This window comes from Echinococcus granulosus, assembly GCF_000524195.1.
Source record: "Echinococcus granulosus chromosome Unknown EG_S00033, whole genome shotgun sequence".
NCBI lineage: Eukaryota > Metazoa > Platyhelminthes > Cestoda > Cyclophyllidea > Taeniidae > Echinococcus > Echinococcus granulosus.
Window position 1 is genome coordinate 623,346 of NW_020170413.1, and position 22,983 is coordinate 646,328.

Below are 22,983 nucleotides of genomic sequence, written 5' to 3' on the forward strand. Positions count from 1 at the left end.
ATCCATCCACCTGCTTGTTGATCTTATCACAAGGGCGATGGATCGTTATGACTCCACTTTGTTTAGTTTTACGCCTCCGCCTTTCTCTCTTCTCTTCTTTGATCTCTGTTTCCATCTTGGTTTTGAAGAGGACTTATTATCTTTTCTTAGAGCATTAAGTAGCTCTTTGCCTACTTATACAATGCCTAATTTTTCGGTGTCTACTCTTAGGGGTATTGTACGAGCTCAGAAACATTCGCTTGATAGGTCACCCATTGGGAGAATTCGTGAGAAGATATTCATCTCATCCTCCTAGAATATATGATTTTTGGAGAGGGGCGTGGTTGATTCATTGCACCATGCTATACGGGGGGTCAAAAATTCATTTCAGGTGAACCAATCCAAAGGGAGGTAATGCAGCTGCAAAAAGTTGCAGTCACTCAGTTTACAAAAGGTGCTTTGAATTTAGACAGCGACTTTAACCTTGGAGACTCGAAAAGGAATGGCTGCTACTGCAATTGAAATGTGGCACGAGGTAACAAGTGATACGTGTATATCCCGACACCGCTCGTAGTAGCCGGCCGACGTGTTGGGGGCGGGGGGGGGGGAGGAAGCAGTCCCGACATTGGCCGTCAAGATGACAGTAGGCAACACTGGTGGTGCGTGCATGCAAATGAAACACCGCCCTGGAAGTAAGGTTGTAAACACCTGAATTATAGATATACACTAGTCCCACCGAACTTTTTAAGCACAATGTAGTGGTAAGACATGTGAATGGTACAGAGACAGCAGGGGTTACATCTGTACGTGAGTGACTGGTGGCCGCCATTCCACATTACAAGTCATTCCAGTAGAGCTTCAGCTGGCAACCACAAGGTTTGATAGCGAGCAATACCACGAAGAGTACGTCGATTGTGGGAATGGCAAACACAACACATTCATTGACAAACACTTTCGAACCATCTATCTATCCATCCATCCATCTATCCATCCATCCACCCACCCATTCATCTATCCTTTCATCCACGCATTCATCCATACATCCATCCATCCATCCAACCACCCATTCATCCATCTATTCATCTATCCACCCATTCATCCATCCACGCATACATACATACATCCCATATTCATCTACCTATCTCTCTACTCATCCATAAAGTCGTCTGAAATATACTGTCAATTTTGTGAAAAAACCCACCCTTACACACCACCCATACACCCTGAGTAAGATATTTAGCAATCACTTTGGCTGATCAAAACAAATATTAAATTGCTTTTTAGATGTATGCCACTTATAAAATGCGCAGCGTTTGTTGGGGCACTCTGTATTAATCCACCCAACATTGTTTGAATAACTAACTGACATTGCAGGCCATTTCCACCACTTTAATAATTCGAACAGACCAATGGTAACATGACCGGTGCCAATCGTTTTAAACCACATCCTTATACACTTTAAGGGTTGAGCTTCTCAGGTAATCCTGTAAGCTTGGCAGATTTAAATTTGCCATCGCCAACACTTGCCCTCATTCTTGAGTGCACATGAACCCATGCGGTTTCAAGGTCGGTGCGAAATGCATATCACCCACGGATTTATATGACAATGCGATCGTTACCGCTTCCAGAGACCTCATCGTGTTGCCTACACTTACACTGGTGCGATCGTGGAGTGATGAAGTGATTGGATGGCTCAGTGCCTCCTGATGCCTCATGGTGCGTCTTGGTGCCTCTCAGTGGCTGAGTGCATCTCGGTACGTGCATATCCGAACCGTCAAGATGACAATGAACCCTCCGTCTGCCATCATGCAGCAACTTTGGTGACGTTGTTACTCCACCCTCATTCTACTTATTTGTGTGATCAAATTTCATGCTACGTGTTCTACAGAATGACGCCAGATGAGGTGTCATTAGCCAACTCATCGAAATTGATGCCTCCATTTGATCGAGCAATAGTGAATAATCATGTCTAAGGCACAACCATCCTCTTAGCTGATTTGCAAAAAGTGTCGTCTTTTGTAAAAACCTGGAGTGGTTGACAAACCAGTCCTGGACAGAGTTCTTCACTTATGTGTTATCCAATACATGGCAGTGGGATGTTTGCTGACATTTTGGAGCGTCAGTACAAGTTTTCTTTAAAATCACGTTAGAGTTTAAGGCTCAAACCGATTGCTAAGTTTAACTTGCGTGATGCATCTTCCTGTTTTTCTGTTTCGAACTTTTGACTGCTAACGTAGTTGCCCACCACCATTACTAAGTCATTGGCACCTTTCAAACTATGGTTAAGAAAGCTTTCCATTCACAATCCATGGGAAAAATTTCTTTAGTCGACATGTCCTATCGACATGAAACCGACTCCGGAATAAGGTATCAGTGGAAAGAGGTACCAGCACTCAAGTGAGATAATTCTTCAATCATTTGTACGGGAGTATACGCTGCTATACTTCAGTCCAGTGGATTCAGTTTAGTTTTGAAGACGGTCCGTACAGTGCGGTACAATATAACCACACAGAGTAGAGCACAGCCTCCTCATCTGTAGATATGGTTTGTCTAACGGATGGAGTTGAAGCGAAATAGGTGCCAATGTACCAGCACCGCACGACTGATTCACCTTAGAAGTGATCGAAGCGCACTAACTTGTCGACTGCTTTTAAGCCGTTTAATTATTTTAACTCGAGGGAGTGGATGTCGTGACCCAAACAAGCCTCTCTCCGGAAATTAAATACACAAAGCGGATGAATTGAATGCCCCACTGTCAATCATCTGAATGGATGATTGAATGTCGCTTAAATTGTAAAATGAGTGCAATAGAAGACGTCGTGAAAGTGGGAATAGAGCCATGCAACGCAAGGAAGATAGCAATTGTGGTCTTTTAAGCACCAAGATGGGACAATAATTCTCACGTCAAAACGGGGCCAATTTGGAGGTGCGCCAAGTAGAATCAGCCCGCCTTACTGATTAATTAACCTCAGAAAGGAACAACTAACATGCGTGGGGAGACCGACCCCCGCCGCTCGGCGACAGCTCCAGGGCGCACATGCCCTCAATCTACTACATCACCCATGTCAAGTAGGTCTGGTGCGTGCGATGGACCACATCAAGTTGGCCCTATTTTGAATTGATCACTCGTTCACACAAACTCCTGCCCTATTCGAAACACAACGATCCACTGACTGCGTAAACAGAATCTGTGGAGAAGTGGATAACTGTATGTTCCTACAATAGGCGACATCCACGACCATACAACCGACTTCAACTTGAACAGACTTGAATGCATGAGATGATTTACAAACCACACAACCCTCAACAATGTGAGAATCTGCGTGATTGTCTGACCGCCAAATTTGCTATAAGAAGAGGAAATTAACTTGTTGTAACATCCATTTAATATCGAGGGTTATTAAAGAAGTATCAAATTTTGGAAAAGCACCTCTCTCCAGCAACTCAGTGATAAATCTACTATTTTTATAGAAAAAAGAAAAAAATCCTGTTTCAAACTCACAAAGTACACTAAACCAAAATATAAAAGTGAGAGCATGACTAGATGAGATGGGTCGGACTACAATAAAGAAGAGCAGCGCTGCTATGGACAACGGAAGTTGGGAGGGAGAGAACGAAGACGCGCGGCGAGGAGAGGCACGCAAAAGTCGGAGAGGTGACTGCATTGCAGTAGATGGAGACCGAGGGAGGTTAGAACCGCTATACAACGCGTACCGTCGCCGAGAAAGTCGCATTCACCACCGCATTCCAGACTGTGGACAGCGCCAACCATCCGTCGTTGATGCACCAGTCTGCGGAAAGATAAGGACATATGAACATGGGAGAATTTGGGAGTAAATTACTAATTTTAAAACAGAAGAAGGTAAACCAACTTTTTAAGTAAAAATTAACACTAAATTGACAACTCACACGTAAGAGCCTTCGGTCGGCGAATGAGGGTCGCTAGTCCAATCATAGAAGAGCAGCTGCTGTCCGAAAGTGCCCACAACAATCTCTGGGAGTCCATCAAAGTCGAGATCAGCCACACAAGCGCAATTAACGTGGTCGAAATCAGCGCTCTGAGGGAGCACTAATCGAGAAGATGGGGCCAGCTTACCACCATCAGGATTGTCTTGGAAAGGGCAACTGAAAAAGTGTCAATGGGTGACCGGAATAAGCAGAAACTAAATTGTAAGATTGGTAGAAAACAAATACACGATTTCACTTCCAGAATCTCGGAGAAAAGTTGTCCACATCCCAGAGGTTTTACCGATCTTATGTGACTACTTTACATTCGTTTTTTAATCAACCTAGCTGCGGCACGAAAACGTAAAAAATGAGACTACCCAGATAACAAGAACTTTCCAAACTAGCAAGTCTTTTTGTGACAAACAAATAGGTGTAACCAAGGCCAGACTGATTGGGAAAATACTTTGGTTATTTAGAATATGCAGGTTCACATACATGTGACACTAGTAGCCGATGTGTCAAAGCTAAGTCAAACCCTAGGATCCACAGAGCTAGAAAAAATGACAGCAAATTCTTCCAGTGAGGGTGCTTAAAAACTGGTGGGCAGCATGGCGCATCCTGGGAAGAAATCGATACAACTAAGAATACCTAAGGATAGCGCGACCGCTTTTAATGAAAAAGCAACAATGTAATGCTAGTATACAATCGCTTTGAAAATCAAAGCGATTTTCTTGTCATTTAATTGGTTACCTCATCAAGGTCCTTTTTCTATTGGCTAATACCCAGCCAATCAGGTAACCAAAATATCATTGAACTAAAAATAAGAGTTATGTTCCTTCCAATTTAAATCTGAATTTCAGGGTCTAGGCCAAATAAACTCACTTAAAATCGCAAATTTTGTAACAAATATCGTTAATTTTAAGTCGATAAAAGGTTGATCTATGATGAATAAGGTTTGGAAACGATTTTACACAAAATACCAAGTTACTTTATCGCTCAAAGGATTGTTTTGGCCACTGCCTACGTAGTACGATAACAGAGGCTAAATTCAATAAGCGTTATTCACTTAGCAATTTTCAATGAAGCTTTATTCAATACCAAAAATAACGCACTATTTATGGAAGTTTCCCCTAAAAATGTGGGAAAATTTCCGTCTCTACTTACCGGTAAACCACGGCAGGTTCAAGACCAGAGCAAACCAGCAGAGAAACATCCGATGGGGAGGTGGAATCTATTTTAATAAGGTTAAAAACTAACAAATGTACCTTACTTTGATCGAATTGACGGAAAAATTTCAGCTTTGTAATGGCTGAATCGTGTGAAGTGGAATAGAAAGCCTTTAGTTCTAAAATGATAAAAAATAGGATAAATAGATTTTAGGAAAAATAGCTAACTCGACCACCAGAACGGCGTTAGTTATAAAATTTGCATTGTTTTTAAAAATCCTATTCTACTGAATTGAGTGTTTACCCCTAAGTAGCTTGTCAATTACCTGGAAATTCGCAAAAATTTCAACGAAAACAATCATTGTAGCAAGGCTTCTTGGACAGTGCGCGAAGAATGGCCTCAGAACCATCCTAAGAAACGAGAAACGAACCTGGTCCAGCCATTTTTACCAGCCCAACACCAATCCATCCGTCCAGCGTGCCAAAAGCCGACATTCGATAGTGAGTGTCACCGTCCAGCAATAGAAGGAAATCCATGAAGGTCACTCTAGAAATTGACAAATGTAAATGGTAATGCCTCTAAGCAATAACAGACAGTGGTTTATTCAACAAATATTTTGCTTGAGGAATATTATTTTCAGTTTTGAGCATCGACCGCTGCATCTCCCAAAGCTTCAAGTTTAAAAATAGTGTATAAGAGCGTCGAATCCCATATTTACTTATCATAGTTCTTCAAGGTTTTGCTACTAGACTCTGTGGAGTAAATCAAACTAACTGCTCACTGAATCATACCTTCCATATTTTAATAAAACGGTACAACTCCAAGGCGTGAAAAACCATTCATTAAAAAGTGGACATCTCCAAAATACAATATCCTCGGAAAATTCTCTGCCATGCCTACTTACCACCTGTAAGTAAATATTTGAACACAAACTCACACTTTGAGTGGCAAATTTTTCAGTTCTGGGAATAGACTGCACGCGGAGGCATTGTCGATCACACCAAAAACGGAGTTGACAGTTGTAGAAGTCGCAGGCTTGTGGCCTTGAGTTTCGTCTGCTGAATTCGTCGATGGGGGTACTTCTGAGTCGTATTGCTTCCCTTCCTCTTCTCCATCCGATTTTTCAGTCACCTAGGTGGTAGAAAACAGTCAAGTAAGCGTTTCTTAGTTTTATATATCTGAATACGAGGCTTTTCCATCTTACAAATCAAATTCCACGCCGGTGGCGCAAAACCCCACTCTTATTCATTCAGTTCTTCCATAACCTTATAAGTGAACTACCTCCATGCTGGTGCAACCTATGTCGTCAGTGGTAACCCAAGGGCGACATTACTAACAGCATTGGCGGCTAACTTCAAAATGCAATGATTTTGATTTTGCTGACTGATTACTGGCAAGACACCATTTAAGGACGACACCCGGAATCTATGACAGTCCACAACTGGGAAGCTGCCAAAACTGCGCCAACTTTGGTTTTTGTTCTAGCCACAAATTCCATGCAATGACTTCAAAACAGCCTCAACACACGTCTTTTAGACGGTATATACTCATTTCACCCTCCAAGTTCTTACGAGTATTTGATGCTGATGTCATACTTGTTGTCAACCTTCTTTAAAGGCCTTCACTTATAATGCTGGTCCAAGGAGCTCAAAGTGGAAAAGCTAGAGAAGGGCGCCGGATGACCATGAAAGTTACCAAACATCCATGTGTAGGTTGCACAGACTATATGCGAAGAAGCAGTTTTGTCAAAACACGCGAGACCTTCCCTGTGCAGGCGCCTCAATTCTTCAAGTTCCGAGTGTACAACATATTTTTACTACAGGTGTCACAAGGTACCTTGTATGTCACTTTTAGTGACATCCTTATGTCTAGACGTCGGAAAATCATCACTTAGCGACTTCATAGTTGAGATCTAGTTTCTACTTTTCCTCGAGGAATTTGCCCTATCATCATACAGTACGTGGTTATACGAAACCTCGCAAAGGTGTCGAGACATAAGATAAGAGTTCATAGAGGTAACAGCATGTAAAGTGAAATAAATCCGTGGCTTTTTTTAAAACGTTGAAGCCATTTCAACCGCACCTATTAAAATAAGGCCTTTAAATTCTAGTCTAAAATGCAATTAAAAGACCTGTTTTCAAACAAGACCATGGGTGATCTTCTTCCACAAGTGCCAAAGTTCCCACCAAGGATGCTGAAATATGATTCGACGCCGCACTTTTGAGGATTTGAACACTCAAAGATACCCTGGCGTTGTAAGTATTTCATGAAATCAGAAAATCACTGGAAATTATTTAATTAATTGGCGTGCGATTTCCGGAAAGGCACATCAAATGACCCACTGAAAGTGCTACGAGGAGATTCATTGCATCACACTTGAGATTAGTTCCAAAGAATCGGTTGCCAATTTCACTTAAAGGTTAACCTATCTAAGTATTCATCTTTCATACCTCAGACAGTACTGCATCGATCAGCTTCGTGTAGACTTGCACCGGACCCGCATTGGAGTTATCCTGATCCAAATCAAACGGTGGCGGCAATGACCCCGACGTTGACAACAAAAATGCCCACTGCAGTGTCTTGCTAGTTGGGGAAATGAAGCTGCATCGATAAAATAAAATATAAGAACCCACTATGTGTAAACAACTTGAACAGGGAAATGTGCCAACTCCGACAAACAGATGCATCGTTCGGGTAGATCGTTTAATCTTGGTGCTGCGTAAATATTAAAGAAACACGATCCCTCCTCCTGTCAATCAAAACCCAAATTAATTAATAAGCCGACTATCTACCTTCACCAGCCCCATCGAAACCACATAGTGCTGCGACTGGTCGTCATAGAAAGCCTTTATGCAGACAATATCAGCAACTAAAGGCACTTAGACATATTAAAAACAACTTTACCGGGAAGATACATGAAATCGAAGGATTTAGTGGAGGTTGCAAGGCGTTTACGACCAGAACTGAAAGAGTAGAGATTGCAGCAACGGGCGGAGGAGAAACTCTCACCACCAGGAAGTAGGGAAGCAACGAGAAGGTCATACTTTCGGCAACCTCTTTCTTCCCCACAATCGATGGAGGATTGGGAAGGTACATGGGTGAGACCGTGAATGGTGCTTTGACCCAAAGTAGGAAAAAAAGCGGCTTCTTTGTAGAGACTCAGATCCAAAAGAATTGAAGGAGGCGTCTCCATCCTGGATTCTAGAGTGAAAAAATGATACACCGATGTCGAGCGAATATCTAATCTTTTGTTAAGCACACACCGTACAATAAGGCTATAAATGCCCTAATATTGAAGTGCAAAGGTACGTTGTGACTTCAAAATGAGCTTGTGAAGACAAAGTTACTTATTTTTTGCCACCTGCTAATTTTACTTCAAGCTACCTTTACAACAAGTAACAAATTGTGAATTTGTAGAATCAAAATTCTAAAGAAATTTGACGAATTTAAAAGCTGGCAACTCTAGAGGTAAATTCTACGGATATTGTTTCTGCAAAATAAATTGTTTGGGTAAGCATTTGCAATAAATGCTGCTTAGGAGGTGTAAACTAGCCAAAGATTACCACAGCAACGCGGCTTTGAGCACGTCTAGTGCATTCGATTTTGAAAACAATTGGTGCCTTAGCTGCTAACATAAAATGCCTCATTATTAAGATTATTAAAAATGCAGGCAAAATGATATATAAATATTGATATATTGACTTTATCTCAATACTCAAAATATTGTAGATTTCGCAAAGTCTCTAGACTAATTTTGACAAAACCTCAACAAAGTTATTTTAGTAGAATGATTTTTTTAAATTTTAGGGTGTTGATTTCCAGGGAACATACAGTCTTAAAATAACTACTGTATTATGCCTTATTACGGTTGTGCATATTCAGTCTGCATACCTTATTGAGCCTGATTGCACAATCTTGCGGCGTGAAGATGGAGCACTCCAGGCTCCGTCTCCTTTTAAAGCATGTTAATGTAAACGCCAAGATCGTAACGTAAAATTGAACCTACTTACATTTTTTTACCTAGTCTGAAATAAAGAAGTTCTTCAAGCCCGTCCGTATTAAAGATGCCAAAATATTAAAACGAGGTATTTTAGTCGAGCCTTCACTAACTGAACTGCATTATCTAGGGGTTGCTGTTGTCTACTTTAGGTCGAGAAAGGACTTAGATATCTCTTTACATAAACAAGGCGAGATTCATGGCACCGCAATTAGAGTCTGTCCTTACGAAGACGAGTTATTTATAAACACTCCTAAAACAGATAAATTAAAGCCCGTTTGGGATACTGTTCCAGTTGAGCAACTTCGCAGTGAAATAAAGGAGGTAAATTTTTTGCAGCACTATGTCTTTGCCCCAGACTGGCCGGTTATTTGTCCGGAACTTGCAGTACGATTGCACCGAGGCCGAGTTACTTGAACTCTTCTCCTCATTTGGTACGCCTTAAAATTTCATTTATTTCCACTTCCTCCTCAGGCACTGTAAGTGAAATCCATCTCAGTTTTGATCGGAAATTGCAACGCAGCAAGGGGTTTGCTTTCGTCACTTATCTGTTCCCAGATGAAGCATTGGCGGCTTTCAATAAACTGGACAAGTACAAATTCAAGGTTGTCTATATTACTTAAAAACAACTAAATTTAACGGTTCTTCCCCTTTTTACAGAACCGTTTGCTTCACATTCTCCCAGGAAAACCAAGGGAAGTGGATGAGGAGAATGGTAATAGAGGTGATGAGGTTGCTGCGGATCAATATGAGCGAGAGGTGGACAAAGCAATAATGTCAGAATTTCAGAAGAAGAGACACGCTGAACTGAAATCCATGGCTTCAGTCAGTCACAACTGGAACACCCTCTTTGTCAGTCCTGATGCGGTGGCCACCTACTTGTCGGCTAGATTCGGTGTCTCGAAGGTGGGTGATTCTAAACTAAAAGTTTTGGGGAACTGTTCATGAGGGGTCATATAATGCTATATTGTCGTGCTGTGTTGAAAGGGCATTACTTGCCTTTAGTTCTTCTGCCTATTGGCGAATATTGGTAAATCTTCGGATATTCACTTCGCCTTTTTTATCAAAAGGTAGTGGAATTCAATTTTTCGCTTAAAAACTTATTTCTGGGAATATATTTAGTATCCTTGGCTGTAGATATATCTGCACCATACTATGCACTTACGATTTTGAACGAAAGCTGAATTTTATGGTTTATTACTAGTTGAGAATGCAGGAAATTACGCACACTTTCTATTTAAATCCTTCTGTGGTCAGTCTTCTTCGATTCAGCCATCCATTGGAGTTGTTCTTCATCTGTGCCGTTTACTTTTGGTGGCTAGTCGACGAACCTCGGGCTGTTACTCACTCGGGTCAGTTAGCTTAGTGCTTCCGCTGATGTTAACTCCCATGATTACTTATTTATGAGGACCTCCGGGTTTAGACATTGCTAACCAAATAATTTCTCGTTTTTGTGGTGTAAACTCATTTGGAATTTATCAGTGCACCCCGGAAGAGCTTTATGTATATTTTCGCGATAAAAACGACCACTTATCGCTTATTCGCATAGTTTATTGTGTTCGAGTAGTACTAAGACACAGAAGCGTCTGCCGAAAAGGTTGTATGGTCTGGACTAGGGCATTGGCTTACTGTTAGATCTTCGCAACGTGAAAAGATATCATTATCTACCAAAATTTGTTCAGTACTGAATAATTCACAACATTTTTGTGAAGTTTTCTCATGAACGATTCTGACTTGTTCAGACTAACCTCTCTTCATCGATAACTTTGTTTCACGACTTAAGTTTGAATTAGCTGGAAACAGCTTATGCAATTTTCCGCGGTTCTTCTGTTGTAAATTTTCAAAGATTTAGCCCTTCTTGCCAAATGCCATTCCTCTATAATGGGTCATTGTGATATGGTCTTTCTTTCAATCACCAGTGAAAGAAGTGGGTTGCCGCCGTACAATGTAGCACCTGACTTATCCTTAAAACTATTACCGGTCCCACAAATCTGGATGTAGCTTTTCAATAAACGCATAGAAGGGTTGGGAGACTAGTAGCATAGGGGCTGGGACGAGGAGACCTCCGTGCTGTCGCCGTGGGGACGGCGCGAAACACCAAATGGCGTTTGTGTCTCATGCTGCTCATTTCATCCCAATAAAAATGTTTTGCTAATGAGATATAAAACATGAAGGACTGTAGGGTTGGAGTCTTTTTTAAGCAAAGGAAGTTAATGTTGTCTCTGATAGGAACGACTTCTGGACGCTACCAGCAAGGAGTCCGCAGCCGTCCGAATAGCTCATGGCGAGGCCCAATTGGTCCATGAAATTCGGGATTTTCTGAAACGTCAGGGCGTCCGTCTTGATCTCTTGACCCCCACATCTGCTTCTCAAGGTCGGAGAGACAAAGCAGAGTCGCAGGCCGCCTCCACGCATCGTCAGGTCTCGGGTTGTGTCTTTCTGATAAAAAACCTGCCCGTGGGAACGACGGAAGAAGACGTGGCGGACCTTTTGCGTCGGCTAACACGAAAAGGTGCCCACTCATTGGATCCGCCACGGAGGATTTTGGTTCCACCGCTAGGAATCACCGCAATCGTGGAGTACGCGATGCCTCAAATTGCACGATTGGCGTACAAGGCGCTTGCCTATGAACCGGTCAGTTCATTGTGCAGTTGCTCATAAGTACACGCTCATGGAGATGCTTTCGTATAGCAGTGCTTCTACGAAATTCTTTTAATTTTAAGGAGCTTTGTGATTTGTACTTTTAAATTGGTACTTCGTTTTGGTACTGTCTCATCTGGTTTGAATTGGCGGACCTTTTTTGAGTAGTGGTGCCTGACTTCGAAACTTCATAATATCTTAATTTATAAATCGTAATTGTAGTTTCAAGCTTATGAGGGCAATGTCGTGGAGTAACGAATTCGCCAACCCTTTTTGGTTGCTTTGTTAATAGGTATTAACCGGCCAACTTACCCATTTTTAAATTTAGGGGTATCTCGAGATTGTCAAAATAATTCTGATTAGATTTTTAGTTTCAATCCCTAATTCCATCTAGTTGAACCTCGAGTTCCTTACCTTTAAAGACCTATTGAGGTCTAGAGTTCTATGATACTGTTCCTTTTGATGATACGACTTTTTTAAGTTAATGCTAGGTTCGAGGGTCTTAAAGTGTTATCGACGTTAGAAGTCTCAAAGGACGTCTTTTAGACTTATCGAGTCAGGCGATTGCTTTCATCCAGAACAATCGCAGCTTTTTTATTTTCGGGACAATCTACCTTTTGATTACTGTACCCTTAGGTCTTGATCCACTACCATTTTGTCGTGATAAATGTGCTTAAACCACCTCATTTCCTTGGATGATACCTAATTTTGAAGGGCAAAGCATACTAGAATTTATTAATACCTCGTGGTCTTCAAAACTATTGACCTCAAGCAATAGAGTTACGAAGTATCTTCTTTCTGTTCCAATAGATTGTTGAATATGAATTGACTGATTTCATTTAAGTAGCGTCGAATTTCTGTGCCCTATAAAATGTCGAATGATAAGTGTCTCTAGGAGATTTGATGTATTTTAGTTAATTTCTAACCCCTTGGTTTCCAAGTGGTATAAAGCTGGGAATTACAACTTTTTTGCTAAAGATTCTACCTAAATACCAGTAATAAGTAGAACCTTGATTAATACAATCCACTCTTGCATTTGGATTTCGATACATGCGCCCCAGAATAATATCAAACCATCATGGGAGGTTAAGCGTAGTCATACTACGCTTTGTAAAGTCTTCAAGTGAATTTCCTCCTTTTAAAAAGACAATGTGAAAAATAGCGGGTGACCAAAATAGCCCGTTATAGCTTGCTGCAAAATACCATTCGAAAGTGTTTGGCCGCCTTATTTTTTGCCTTGGAAACGTCAAAGGTGGTAGAAGAAGCAGTAATTGGTCATGTGTGTACATTCCGTGTTTTTGCTTCTTTTTGATAAACCGCCTTTTCTAGGATTTCATCACAAATCATCATCCTTGGGTGAAGATTCTTGCGATGTGGATAGAGGCACGGATTCATTCCCGTAAGCATCCGTACACAGAATGGAGTTTCGGGGTTTAGAACTGGTCATATACTACTGGTGTGATAGATGTAGACCTCTTCGGACCTACAACCGGCAACAATTGTCAGAAATGAAAAGTCCCCTGAAAACAGCAGCGTAGTAGTAATTAAAGTTTGTTCATAAGTTAAGATCCACACTCCTTTCTCCCGCCAAAGATGGGTATTTCCAAAATCGTTCTAGTTATATTCGACTTCACTTCTAAAGGTAGCTTTTTTCATGTAGTCAAACTCCTTATGCTGCGACTTACCAAAAGGTCATATGATACAGTCATCGAATTGACGCATTTCCCAATGATTTCTTCAGTAAATTACCACTTCTGAAGGGGGAATTGCCCACATCCTGACCCTTCCTGACCACCCAAATGAAATCTCTCCTTTCTTCCTCCTTTACTAGTACAATGACAACATCCTCTATGTTCAGTGGGCTCCGGAGGGAATTCTTTCACCACCGGAAAACAGACCCGAAGATGGTGAAGAGGAGCATGGGAAGGAAAAGTTGCAAAGGAAGCCTGACGAGTTCGTAGTACTGTTTTACTACTCTTCCTGAAAAATCTCAATTTTCATTTGAACCGATCATTTCCCATGGCAGTTAGATGTGAGATGCAAATTTTGCCTTTAAAATTTAGTACTCGAAGAAATATTTGGCTACCTGAAGGGATTTCGTACCAAATAATGGTAAAAATAGCTCATCTAGTGCTATCTTTGTCGTTAAAACTTTGTTCTTCACCTTCATTAGCATTCTCCGTTCAAAATTGATGAAAGCTACTTCCACTTTAAAGAGTAAAAAGGAAAATATTTTGAAATTATTGCTGTGGGAAGTAATTACTTCTGTAATATTAATTTCCAAATCTTGCCATATCTTTCCTTCTCAATCGACATTAGGATTGGTTTAATATTGAACAGATGTCTAGTCGAAAGGATCTCTGACCTCTGATCCACTTTCCCCCTAATTGTAATGCAAACCCCTCCAGATCAACTGAAGAAGATGCAAGGGCGAGGTTCATCGATATCCTCGATACAGATAAGGTCGTTGAAGCCGACGACGTTGACGTTGACATTGTGGAAGGGGAAGATTTCAGGTGGTACCAAGTTTTTTTTTCATTAGAATTGTGAAATCTTAAATAATTTCATAGCTTAGTTACCAATGTTTAGAAAGGCTTTGTGGAATTGATTGTCTTAGCGGGGTTCCACAATTTCCACTGTAGTAGAAAGTTATTATTTTGCCAATCCATCTCTCTTGTTTTGAATTTCTGCGTTGGTAGCTGCAAGAACTGAAACCATGTGCGAGACTAAAAGGGAAATTAAAATTATGATAAATTGGTGTCCTAGTTAGGTATCTGATAGCTACATGCTGGAATTCTTCGTCTATGTTCTTCATAGGTGCTAGTGAGTGAGGAACATTCCACAATGATTGCGTATCTTAATGGCATTTGCCTGCAACCAAAATGCAGAAAAAGTGCTCGAGCATTTTTGATTCACTGAAAAACGTTTCATCGTTGGCCTTGCCAACTTTTTCATGCCACGTTAGAGACTCGAAACAACGCAAAGATGGACAGGTTGCGGATGCTAATGATGTGAAAATCATGCAAGTGGATAGTGGAAGGTAAGAAGTCCCATTTCATGCATTTGGTCATTGGTTTTTCTACCTCTCCATTCAGCCGTCCGGCATCCATCCATTTCATCCTATCTGTTGTCCCTTGTGATGAATTTTGCGTCTCTCTTCTGACTCGCGCCAACTGTTGCTATGCAGAGCTTCGAAGAGGCGCAAGCAGAAACGGGTAGAGGCTGGGGACGACGCAGAAATTGTGAATGAAGATAAAAACAAGTACAAATATTTGTTTTTCCATTTATTAATCCGCTGAATTAACTCATTTTTATGCCTATGGGTCCTTGGAACGATTTTTGCCTTCAATTATTAGTCGTTATCTCCATCGCTTGCCATAACCTTTGTTTTGCGTTTCTGCGATTTGATTCGCACAATGATTCCATTTTTGTGGAATGATACTGGAATTTTTGGTTGGAAATTTGAAGGCATTGCTTACTTTTACCTTGTGATAATATCTTAGTTTTTTTGACAGTTCGTTTTGCATCTCTGGAAATCACTGAAAATCTCAGAAAATGACTTTATACCAAGGTGGTTGAAAAATGTAACCCTTTTTTTTTCACAATGAGATTAAACAATTTTAACTTTGTGGGAACAGTCTTACAAGTTGTTTTTATTCCTGTCCAACATGACATCGTTTGGATGTTTCTTGGTATTTTGTCTTACTCAAAGAGAGTTTGTTTTATTGCCAAATCGTTGCACTTCTCTTGAATGAGGTGAAAATGAATAAATGCGTCATGTTGCCTACTTCTGTCTGGCAAGCCTGCTGACTGCAATCCTTACACTCACATTGAATCCAAAAGAGAAGGAACAGGGTGTTTTCACTTGTTGGGTATGGTGGACAGAAGGTGTCTGTGCGTGTCCGGTGCTTCTCTGTCGATTTGCATGCTTTAAAGTTAAGTGTGTGGGCTGCTAAGCAACTGGTGAAAGAGAGGCGCAGAAGTTCAAGAACTTGAACACTTATATAATTACTATGTAGTGGTTGACAAATTTCTACAACTGGTAGATCTTTTCCATCCCAAAGGAAGGGACCTTGGGAGCGCAGTGCACGGTTTGTTTCAAGATAACTCGATTTAAAGGGAAGCATGGAAGCTCCTTAAATCTTATTTTGTTCCTGTATTTTATCTGTATTAGTGCTCTTGAACTGTTGCAAACTGGTGAATTAATGAAAAATAACCTTCGAAATTACTTCACCGTGAATTGTCCTTTAATACATTCTCTTGTTACTTTAGTTCCCGTAAAAAACGCAAAATGATGCAGGAAGGTGCCGATGAAGTGAATGCCGAAGATGATGCAGAAGTGGATAGCAGCAAGTAAGAAACCTGCTTTCACTTATCAGTTCTGTCTAAAACCTAATCAAAGGCCAAATTTTCAAAGGAATTTTTTTCCCTTTCTTAGCTATCATATTACCACAGCTTTATTAAGATTTTTTTGTACAGCAGAATCTTTTGCCTTCCCCGAGATGTCGTCTCTGTCATTACCGTCGTAGTTCTTTGTGTAAATCGTTTTTTTGTTCATCAGTGATTATGAAACCTAAAACGTTTCTTTTTGGTAAACCACCACGTCACCGCGTTTAAAGGAAAAGGTTTACATTCAACTTTACCTAATCACATCATTCACAATATTTTGCTTGATTTTACCAAATAAATGCAAATTTGTTTGTTTCTTGTCTCTGCTGTCAACTGCATGACCTCTACCTTCTCGCCTTCTTGCCTTCCTTTAGATCTCGCAAGAAGCGGAAGCAGACTGATGACGATGAGGAGTTCTCAATCGTCCAGAAGCCGGCTGGTGTAATGTCCTCTCCAACATTACCCACTGAAAATGCTCCCCCGAAGCCGCAAAAGCAAGCAGTCAAGAGGGAAGAACGCGGTCGAGTCATTTTAGTACGAAACGTGGCTTTCCAGGCCAGCCAAAGCGAAGTGTCAGCCCTCTTTAAGCCCATTGGTGGGTTGGTCAAGGTGAGGATGCCTCAAAAGCCCTCTGGAGGCCATCGTGGTTTCGCTTTCGTGGAGTTTGCCACAGAGGATCAGGCCAAGGTGCGTTGGGAGGATTACAAACGAAGGAACGTTTCTACTTATTTTGTTATAAGAAAGTGTTATTTTTCATTTTTCGTTGTTGCAGAGCGCTTTGGAGACTTTCGGTGTAGATACACATTTCATGGGACGACGGTTGAATATTGAATACGCGAGATCGGAATAATTTGCGTAACTTGTATCAACCTTCTTATTCCACGACTTTGTACAAAAATATTTATTCTGCATCAGAATAGATAGGTGTTCCTTACTGTTACTTTGCCATTTCACTTGAGCGGGATGCTACCAGCTTGTTTATTTATTTGGTTTAAGAATGAGACCATCTTTTTCTATGACTTGGATATAAAAAGATTGTTGGATAGCTTTGCGTATTCCTCGAAAAATTTAGGTTGGTTTGCTGACTGAAGTTACCAGAGTAATTTGTTTCAGACTTCAAAAGTTTTCCGGTATTATTCGTATATGCCCATAGTTCCTTGTTTACCGTGACCTCAAGCTTTTAAGGCTTACTAAACTTTGATCTTATTTTATTTTTGTCCTTGTTTTCCTTAAATATGGCGAGGAATGAAAGTATGCGCTTAAGTTTCCTTCGTCGTGTCTACGTGTTGGATATTTTTATGCACAATTCCGGGATTATTTTGTATTCGCGTTTTTCTCCAGTCAAAAGAGCAGTTTCGTTTGGAGAATATGTAAGGTAGTCTGGTTGTTTGCTAACTGAATCACTGCAACAATTTAGTGTTTATGCTTTAGTCTTGACGACATAGCCTTTCGGCCAGGCCTACAGTCTCCCACTCCCTTTCCATGCCAACAGTAAGTCTCCACTCGCATCGGTATTGCTTATTACAAATTTGTCCAAATTTTTATGACATCAAAGGGCGTGATATGTAGTAGGAGTACGTGCTGTCTAGAGTTGGTTTAAACATTTCAACTCTAGCTATTGCTAGCTGTTGCTATACAACAGCTTCATCTGCGATGCAAAGTTGCTATGAATGATAAGCATACGGGTCCCACTCGAACGATATGCGCTAACAACAGAGAAAAATGACCTCCAGAAAGCGACTGTATCCACGTATGCTGGAAGAACGTACCGCGTACCCTAAATCGCTTGCTCACTGGCTGTTGACCTAGTGACTGCTTGACTTCGGGTGGGAAATGGCTTTTATATTGCAGCGTTTGTTAGCTGAACCCTTCTAATCCACCACTTTATTTTCGCAAGGCCATGCTGGCTTTTGTTGTGTTTGGCTGCAAAATATCTTGCAGAAGTATAAATCTTGAACGTGAGTCTTGTTGGGAAAGGATCATGAACGTCTGTAATTATTATTATGCAGGGTGAGATATTTAAAATCACTTACTGCTGTTGTTTAATTTTATTCCGTAACTGATAAAAACTTATTCCATTGTCTTTCATAGTCTTGCCAAAAATCTGGTGGAACCCACTAGCAATCGCAACCATAGCCCTCACTTCCCTTGAGGCGGTCTAACTGCTCACAACTCTTCTCTCAGTACTTTGTTTTGAGGAGGACATTTGCGAATATTTTAGTTGATGTTTACATGGAATATCATTTCATATAGATAGATCAAGGTAACAACGCATGAAATTAGTTGATATTTTTTAAACAAATGTATGCGAATTTGTTTTCTCAATTTTAATGGCTCTTCAATTAGGTAAAAGGTGAGGATAGCAGTCATTTTCTGTTGTGGTGTTCTCTCCTAAATGTGCGTAGTTCTAAAGTAAATTAACTGATTTATGAAGTGTTTCATATTTTATCATCATAAATATTAATGAATTACTGAGAGTGGCATTTAGAATGGAGATGCGAGGGACGATAAAAGAGGTGCTTGATAAATGGGGGGCAGAATTCGCCCACATTGTCAAGCTGGCGATGGTTTGATGGGCTATCAACGCAAATGTTACGTACGGAAGGCGGTGGCATCAAGATGGCGACCAAAGTGTGCGACGATTAAAACAGAAAAAAACTCTACTGGATAAACGTGTGGTTCAATGAAATACACTGCCTCGAAGAAAAGGAAGATTTATCAGGTAATCCTATCTTACTGGATGTAGTCTTTCCTCTGTTTATGATTTACACCTCTCATATGCAAGACTTGAAAGAAAGCGGCCTCTCGTCTCCTGGGAATAGTTGTGAATGCGTTGGCTGCCAGTGAAGTTTCTAATTGAGTAAATCCTTTCTATATTAGACCGCTTTTTCTATCCAAGGAAAGCTTTTTGTGCTCATAATGGAAACCGTCTCATTAAGTGCACTGCTTTTTCAAGTCCAAGTTTACCAGAGATATCGGTATAATGAAAAAGCTGCATTTATTGCCTAATGGAATCCATTTTATTGGTTACATGGAGATAGTTAAAACTGCCTGAATTGTTTCACATTTCAGTTTGTAAAATCAACACTCTCACTGTCAAATGTGGTGATTAATTTATCTGGAAGGAGTGGTGTTCTTTCGTCCATTGAGTGTTGTGGACAGAAGATCAGCGTATCGGAAGCGCAAACACACCCTCCTCGGAATGGGTATCCCTTATGGACAGAGGGGTCTGATTCGGCAATGTCATCAATGGATAGATTGAAAACCTTGCAAATGGATGGATGTCCCCCCACCCCCCTCCACTCCTGGAACCGTACAGAAGGCGGAAGTAGCTCACCAAGGTAAAGCTGACAGGGCTGTCACGGAAAAGTATGCGAGTTTTCGATTTGGATTTGTTTGTGACTCAATTTAAAATGCATCAGTCTTCTTATTAGCTTTCCTCCTTATTTGTCCCTCTCCGTGGAAGAGAAGCCGCGGCTCCGTCAATATTTTACTTCATCTTTTGACTTGTTTACAGCAAAATTCCATCCATAGACTAGTGGGTCATTAAGTTATGCTAAGGAAATGAATCCTCCACTCGCACAATAATTTTGTCTGAGGCAAAAGAATGAGGTTTTTGTGTAACTCAGGCGAAATTTTAATGACCTTCCAATTATTGAAACTCCTCAGCTTCTATCAGTAACCGCCTTTTCTTTACGCAATCTCAATAGTCAAATTTAAATTTTCTGTTTTATATTTAAGCAATTTTCTTATTTCCACTTTATCGACATGAGAGTTAAAAGGACCACCCCGATTGAACAAACACGGTTAAGAAAAAAAACGTCTGTGGAATTAAAGAAAAGAAAACAATGAAGTCGAAGTAGTAAGCTTGGGAGATGCAAATGCCACCTTCATCTCCCTACTTCCTTTTTCCAAGATGAGCCGTGCTTTTGGCCTCACTAAACCAAACATTTTTGGCTTTCTTGAGTGGGTAATTAGGGGAGCTAAACTCTCTGCCATCATCCGAATTGTGTGGAAGCTTCTTTAATCTTTCAGAAATGTTCTATAAGCTCTTAATCTTTTGTTAAAAGAAGAGACTAGTAATTTTTCGAATCTGATCATGCCTTTGGATCACTTTCGTTTAGAAAGTCCGTTATTTGTGCAATTTTTATGGGTTATCACATCCACGAAAGGGGAAAAAAGTTTCGTGAACAGAATACCCGTGTGTTTCAAAGACAAACTTATCTCCAGCGATGGGAGTGCTTATCGTGGAATCTAAGCTCTCTCCTACATAATCGTCTTGGATATGCTTGAAAGCATTGTCAATGACATTTCTGGATGACTGCTACGACCATGAGGAGGAAAGGTGGAACCCCGCAGCTACTTTGTACGAGCAGAAGATTTTGAATATGTCGCTTTACATGGAAATCGGACATGAGCGTGGTACTCTTGTTCATGCGGGCTCAAAGTTCACCGAGGTGCCAGGTGGGTGACTAAACAGGTGCTAGCACAAAGAGAAACACAACTGTAAGTATTGTGGCCTTCATTGTTGACATTAATTTATTCTGAAGTAAGGTTTAGACTTGTCAAAATGTGGCTGCACATAAAATGCCATTAGCTCTTGTCACTACTCCATCCAAGCTCGTAGGATCAGCAAACCTGAGGAACTTGGATCATTCAAAGCTGTCTAACGAGCAGCGCTTTAAGGGATGGCGAATTTAATTTGTCTCAGCTTTTTTCTCAAAAGAGATCATTTTCACTAAAGTAAATTGCCAGTCTTAGAAGTGAAATTAATCTCTAAATTTTACATTAACTGTGAGCTACAAAGTAATGTCAACTCCATCGCATTGCTTAAATACCTCCCAGGAGTAGATTGTCCTATCAGAAGAGCAACTTATGATGACATATGACAGGCAACTATGTCATACTGCGACATTAGAGAATGCTAAAAGCTTATTCTACGGATTGCTGTGTGTGTGTTAGCAATAAAAAAAAGAGATGCGCTTTCGGAAAGCCCTACTAAATCAAAGTATATTCTCCAGCGAAGAAGTAAATAGGCCCTTTGAAATAGACTCTCATCATCCTGGTAACCAGGGGATTCTTTTGGACAAAGTTAACGGCTAATCGAATGTCGAAGAACGTATAATTATCCATTTTTTGTTCCACTCGTTTCTAATAAACAGATGAAAAATAGGAGACGGCTCTTATCTGTAACACAGGGTCTAGCTTGGAAACCATGGGCGTCACACATATGTGACAGAGATGAACCCGTACTTTCTTAGGATCAGACTACCAAATCAGTTTGAAAGTGTTCTAATTTAGTGGGTTCTGATCGCTGCTCTAAATACTTTGGGACAAAGAAGCATTTTTAATGCTCTTTTTATCTCACCTGTGTATTTCAAATGAAGTGATACTCTTGAGGTAATAGTAAGTATGAATCTCGCTAATACATATACCTAGATTTTTCAGCTCGGCACATCATCATCATCGTCATCACCTGTTCGTAAGTTCGTTACGGCTCGGATCCCTCATCCAGCACGTGCTCTGTTTTCAAAAGCCAAGTTTTTCAGCCCACTGACTACCCAACACTTCTGGGCCATCAAATCATCCCCAAAATAATATGTGTGCACTGTGTGGCGCTGCCAGTGATGGAAGCATTTACCTCTTAAACTCTAAACAGTTGATAGCTAAGGTCTGTTCCACGCAACTGGATTTTGTGTAATTAATGGTCAGGATTGGTGAATGGGTGGGAAGACAGTACATTTATTGCCTTTTTGTGCAACGACACAACACGAAGCAAGACCGCATACCTCGTGTCGCAGAGGGCATACCTGCTAACTTATCCATGGGAGGACGCCACAACACAGGTTGAGATGTCTCACCTCATATTCGGCCGCATCCTCACCCTCATTTTTCCCTACTGTGCTCCACTGACTCGCATGCCACATCTAGCCAAGTTCTGGGTGATTGTCCACTTTCCTTGGCAGTAGTGTTAGCCACTCGCATTATCACATGGGATATGGGGTAAATGGTTGACGGTAAAGAGGAGATAGAAATGAAGATGGTTTGGATTCCATTTTATTTCGTGTCCTTACAAGTTTGGAGTTTGCAGTTTGTGATGAGTTGGAAGTAGTCGGTGGATCATCCATAGCAGTAGTGATTAGTTCAACGCTTAAATTATTTGCAGATGCATTTAAAGATTGTCTATTTAGTTACTTCAAATAAGAATGAATGTATAACGTGTACTAAATAACACTCAAACAATGGAAAAGGAACTTTTAGGAACAGATTAATGTCATTGTTCTGTTGTACCGCATTTGGGGCTTTTTACATCGTCCAACATCATATATATCAACGAGACTCTTTATTACCTTGGTGATATATTATGAAAAATAGTAAACCAGTTGGGTAAGGAAGGAGAATGAGGGGATTTGTTGTGGTTAGTGGATAGAATATAGAAAGTAATAATTCACTTTCCCAGACGTTAATGCTAAACTCATCACAAAAGATCTTTATTTCAGAACTCCTGATTGAGGAGCAGTAACTATACCGTCATCTACAATGGTCTGCCTTGAATTCTGCCAACACATTCACCTCCATCTCTACACTGATCGCATGACAATAATCTCCAGGCTATTTTGTACGTGGATAATGATGCTGCTGTAGGATTCATGTGTCCCACAGCTGAATAAACCACTGAATCGGTGGAAGAGGTTTTGTCAAAAAAGTGATAGGTGTCGGCTCTTGACTACAGCTTCAATTGCAAGATCTACATGATAGGAATCATTTGAACAGGCAGAGGATTTGACTCAAATACACCAATTGCCAGCTGGAAGCAAAGATTAGTGGTTCTGATTTGAAGGCTCAAAAACCCAGACGGATAC

General features: G+C 40.7%; 3 protein-coding genes across 3 annotated transcripts; 2 read left to right on the forward strand and 1 right to left on the reverse strand. All coding sequences in view use genetic code 11, as the record gives it.

Moving 5' to 3' along the window:
- Window positions 1–2,438: 2,438 nt before the first annotated feature.
- Window positions 2,439–8,287, reverse strand: EGR_04949 (Kaptin; the record flags this gene model as incomplete). The annotated part of the gene is given in 11 exon segments (XM_024494198.1): window positions 2,439–2,590; window positions 3,571–3,770; window positions 3,889–4,104; window positions 5,092–5,158; window positions 5,198–5,264; window positions 5,420–5,504; window positions 5,521–5,640; window positions 6,032–6,225; window positions 7,545–7,607; window positions 7,887–7,963; window positions 7,999–8,287. The coding sequence occupies 11 exon segments, from the start codon at window positions 8,285–8,287 to the stop codon at window positions 2,439–2,441; spliced, it is 1,530 nt and encodes a 509-aa protein (XP_024351435.1).
- Window positions 8,288–9,022: 735 nt separating this feature from the next.
- EGR_04950 (putative RNA-binding protein) lies at window positions 9,023–16,970 on the forward strand (the record flags this gene model as incomplete). The annotated part of the gene is made up of 14 exons (XM_024494199.1): window positions 9,023–9,079; window positions 9,119–9,179; window positions 9,222–9,415; window positions 9,450–9,525; window positions 9,566–9,696; window positions 9,752–9,997; window positions 11,321–11,725; window positions 13,563–13,684; window positions 14,140–14,247; window positions 14,697–14,771; window positions 14,919–14,993; window positions 16,004–16,084; window positions 16,495–16,807; window positions 16,893–16,970. The coding sequence occupies 14 exons, from the start codon at window positions 9,023–9,025 to the stop codon at window positions 16,968–16,970; spliced, it is 2,022 nt and encodes a 673-aa protein (XP_024351436.1).
- A 3,454-nt stretch (window positions 16,971–20,424) lies between these two features.
- Window positions 20,425–22,089, forward strand: EGR_04951 (hypothetical protein; the record flags this gene model as incomplete). The annotated part of the gene is made up of 2 exons (XM_024494200.1): window positions 20,425–20,577; window positions 21,922–22,089. 2 exons carry the CDS (start codon window positions 20,425–20,427, stop codon window positions 22,087–22,089), a joined length of 321 nt encoding a protein of 106 aa, XP_024351437.1.
- Between the last annotated feature and the right edge of the window lie 894 nt (window positions 22,090–22,983).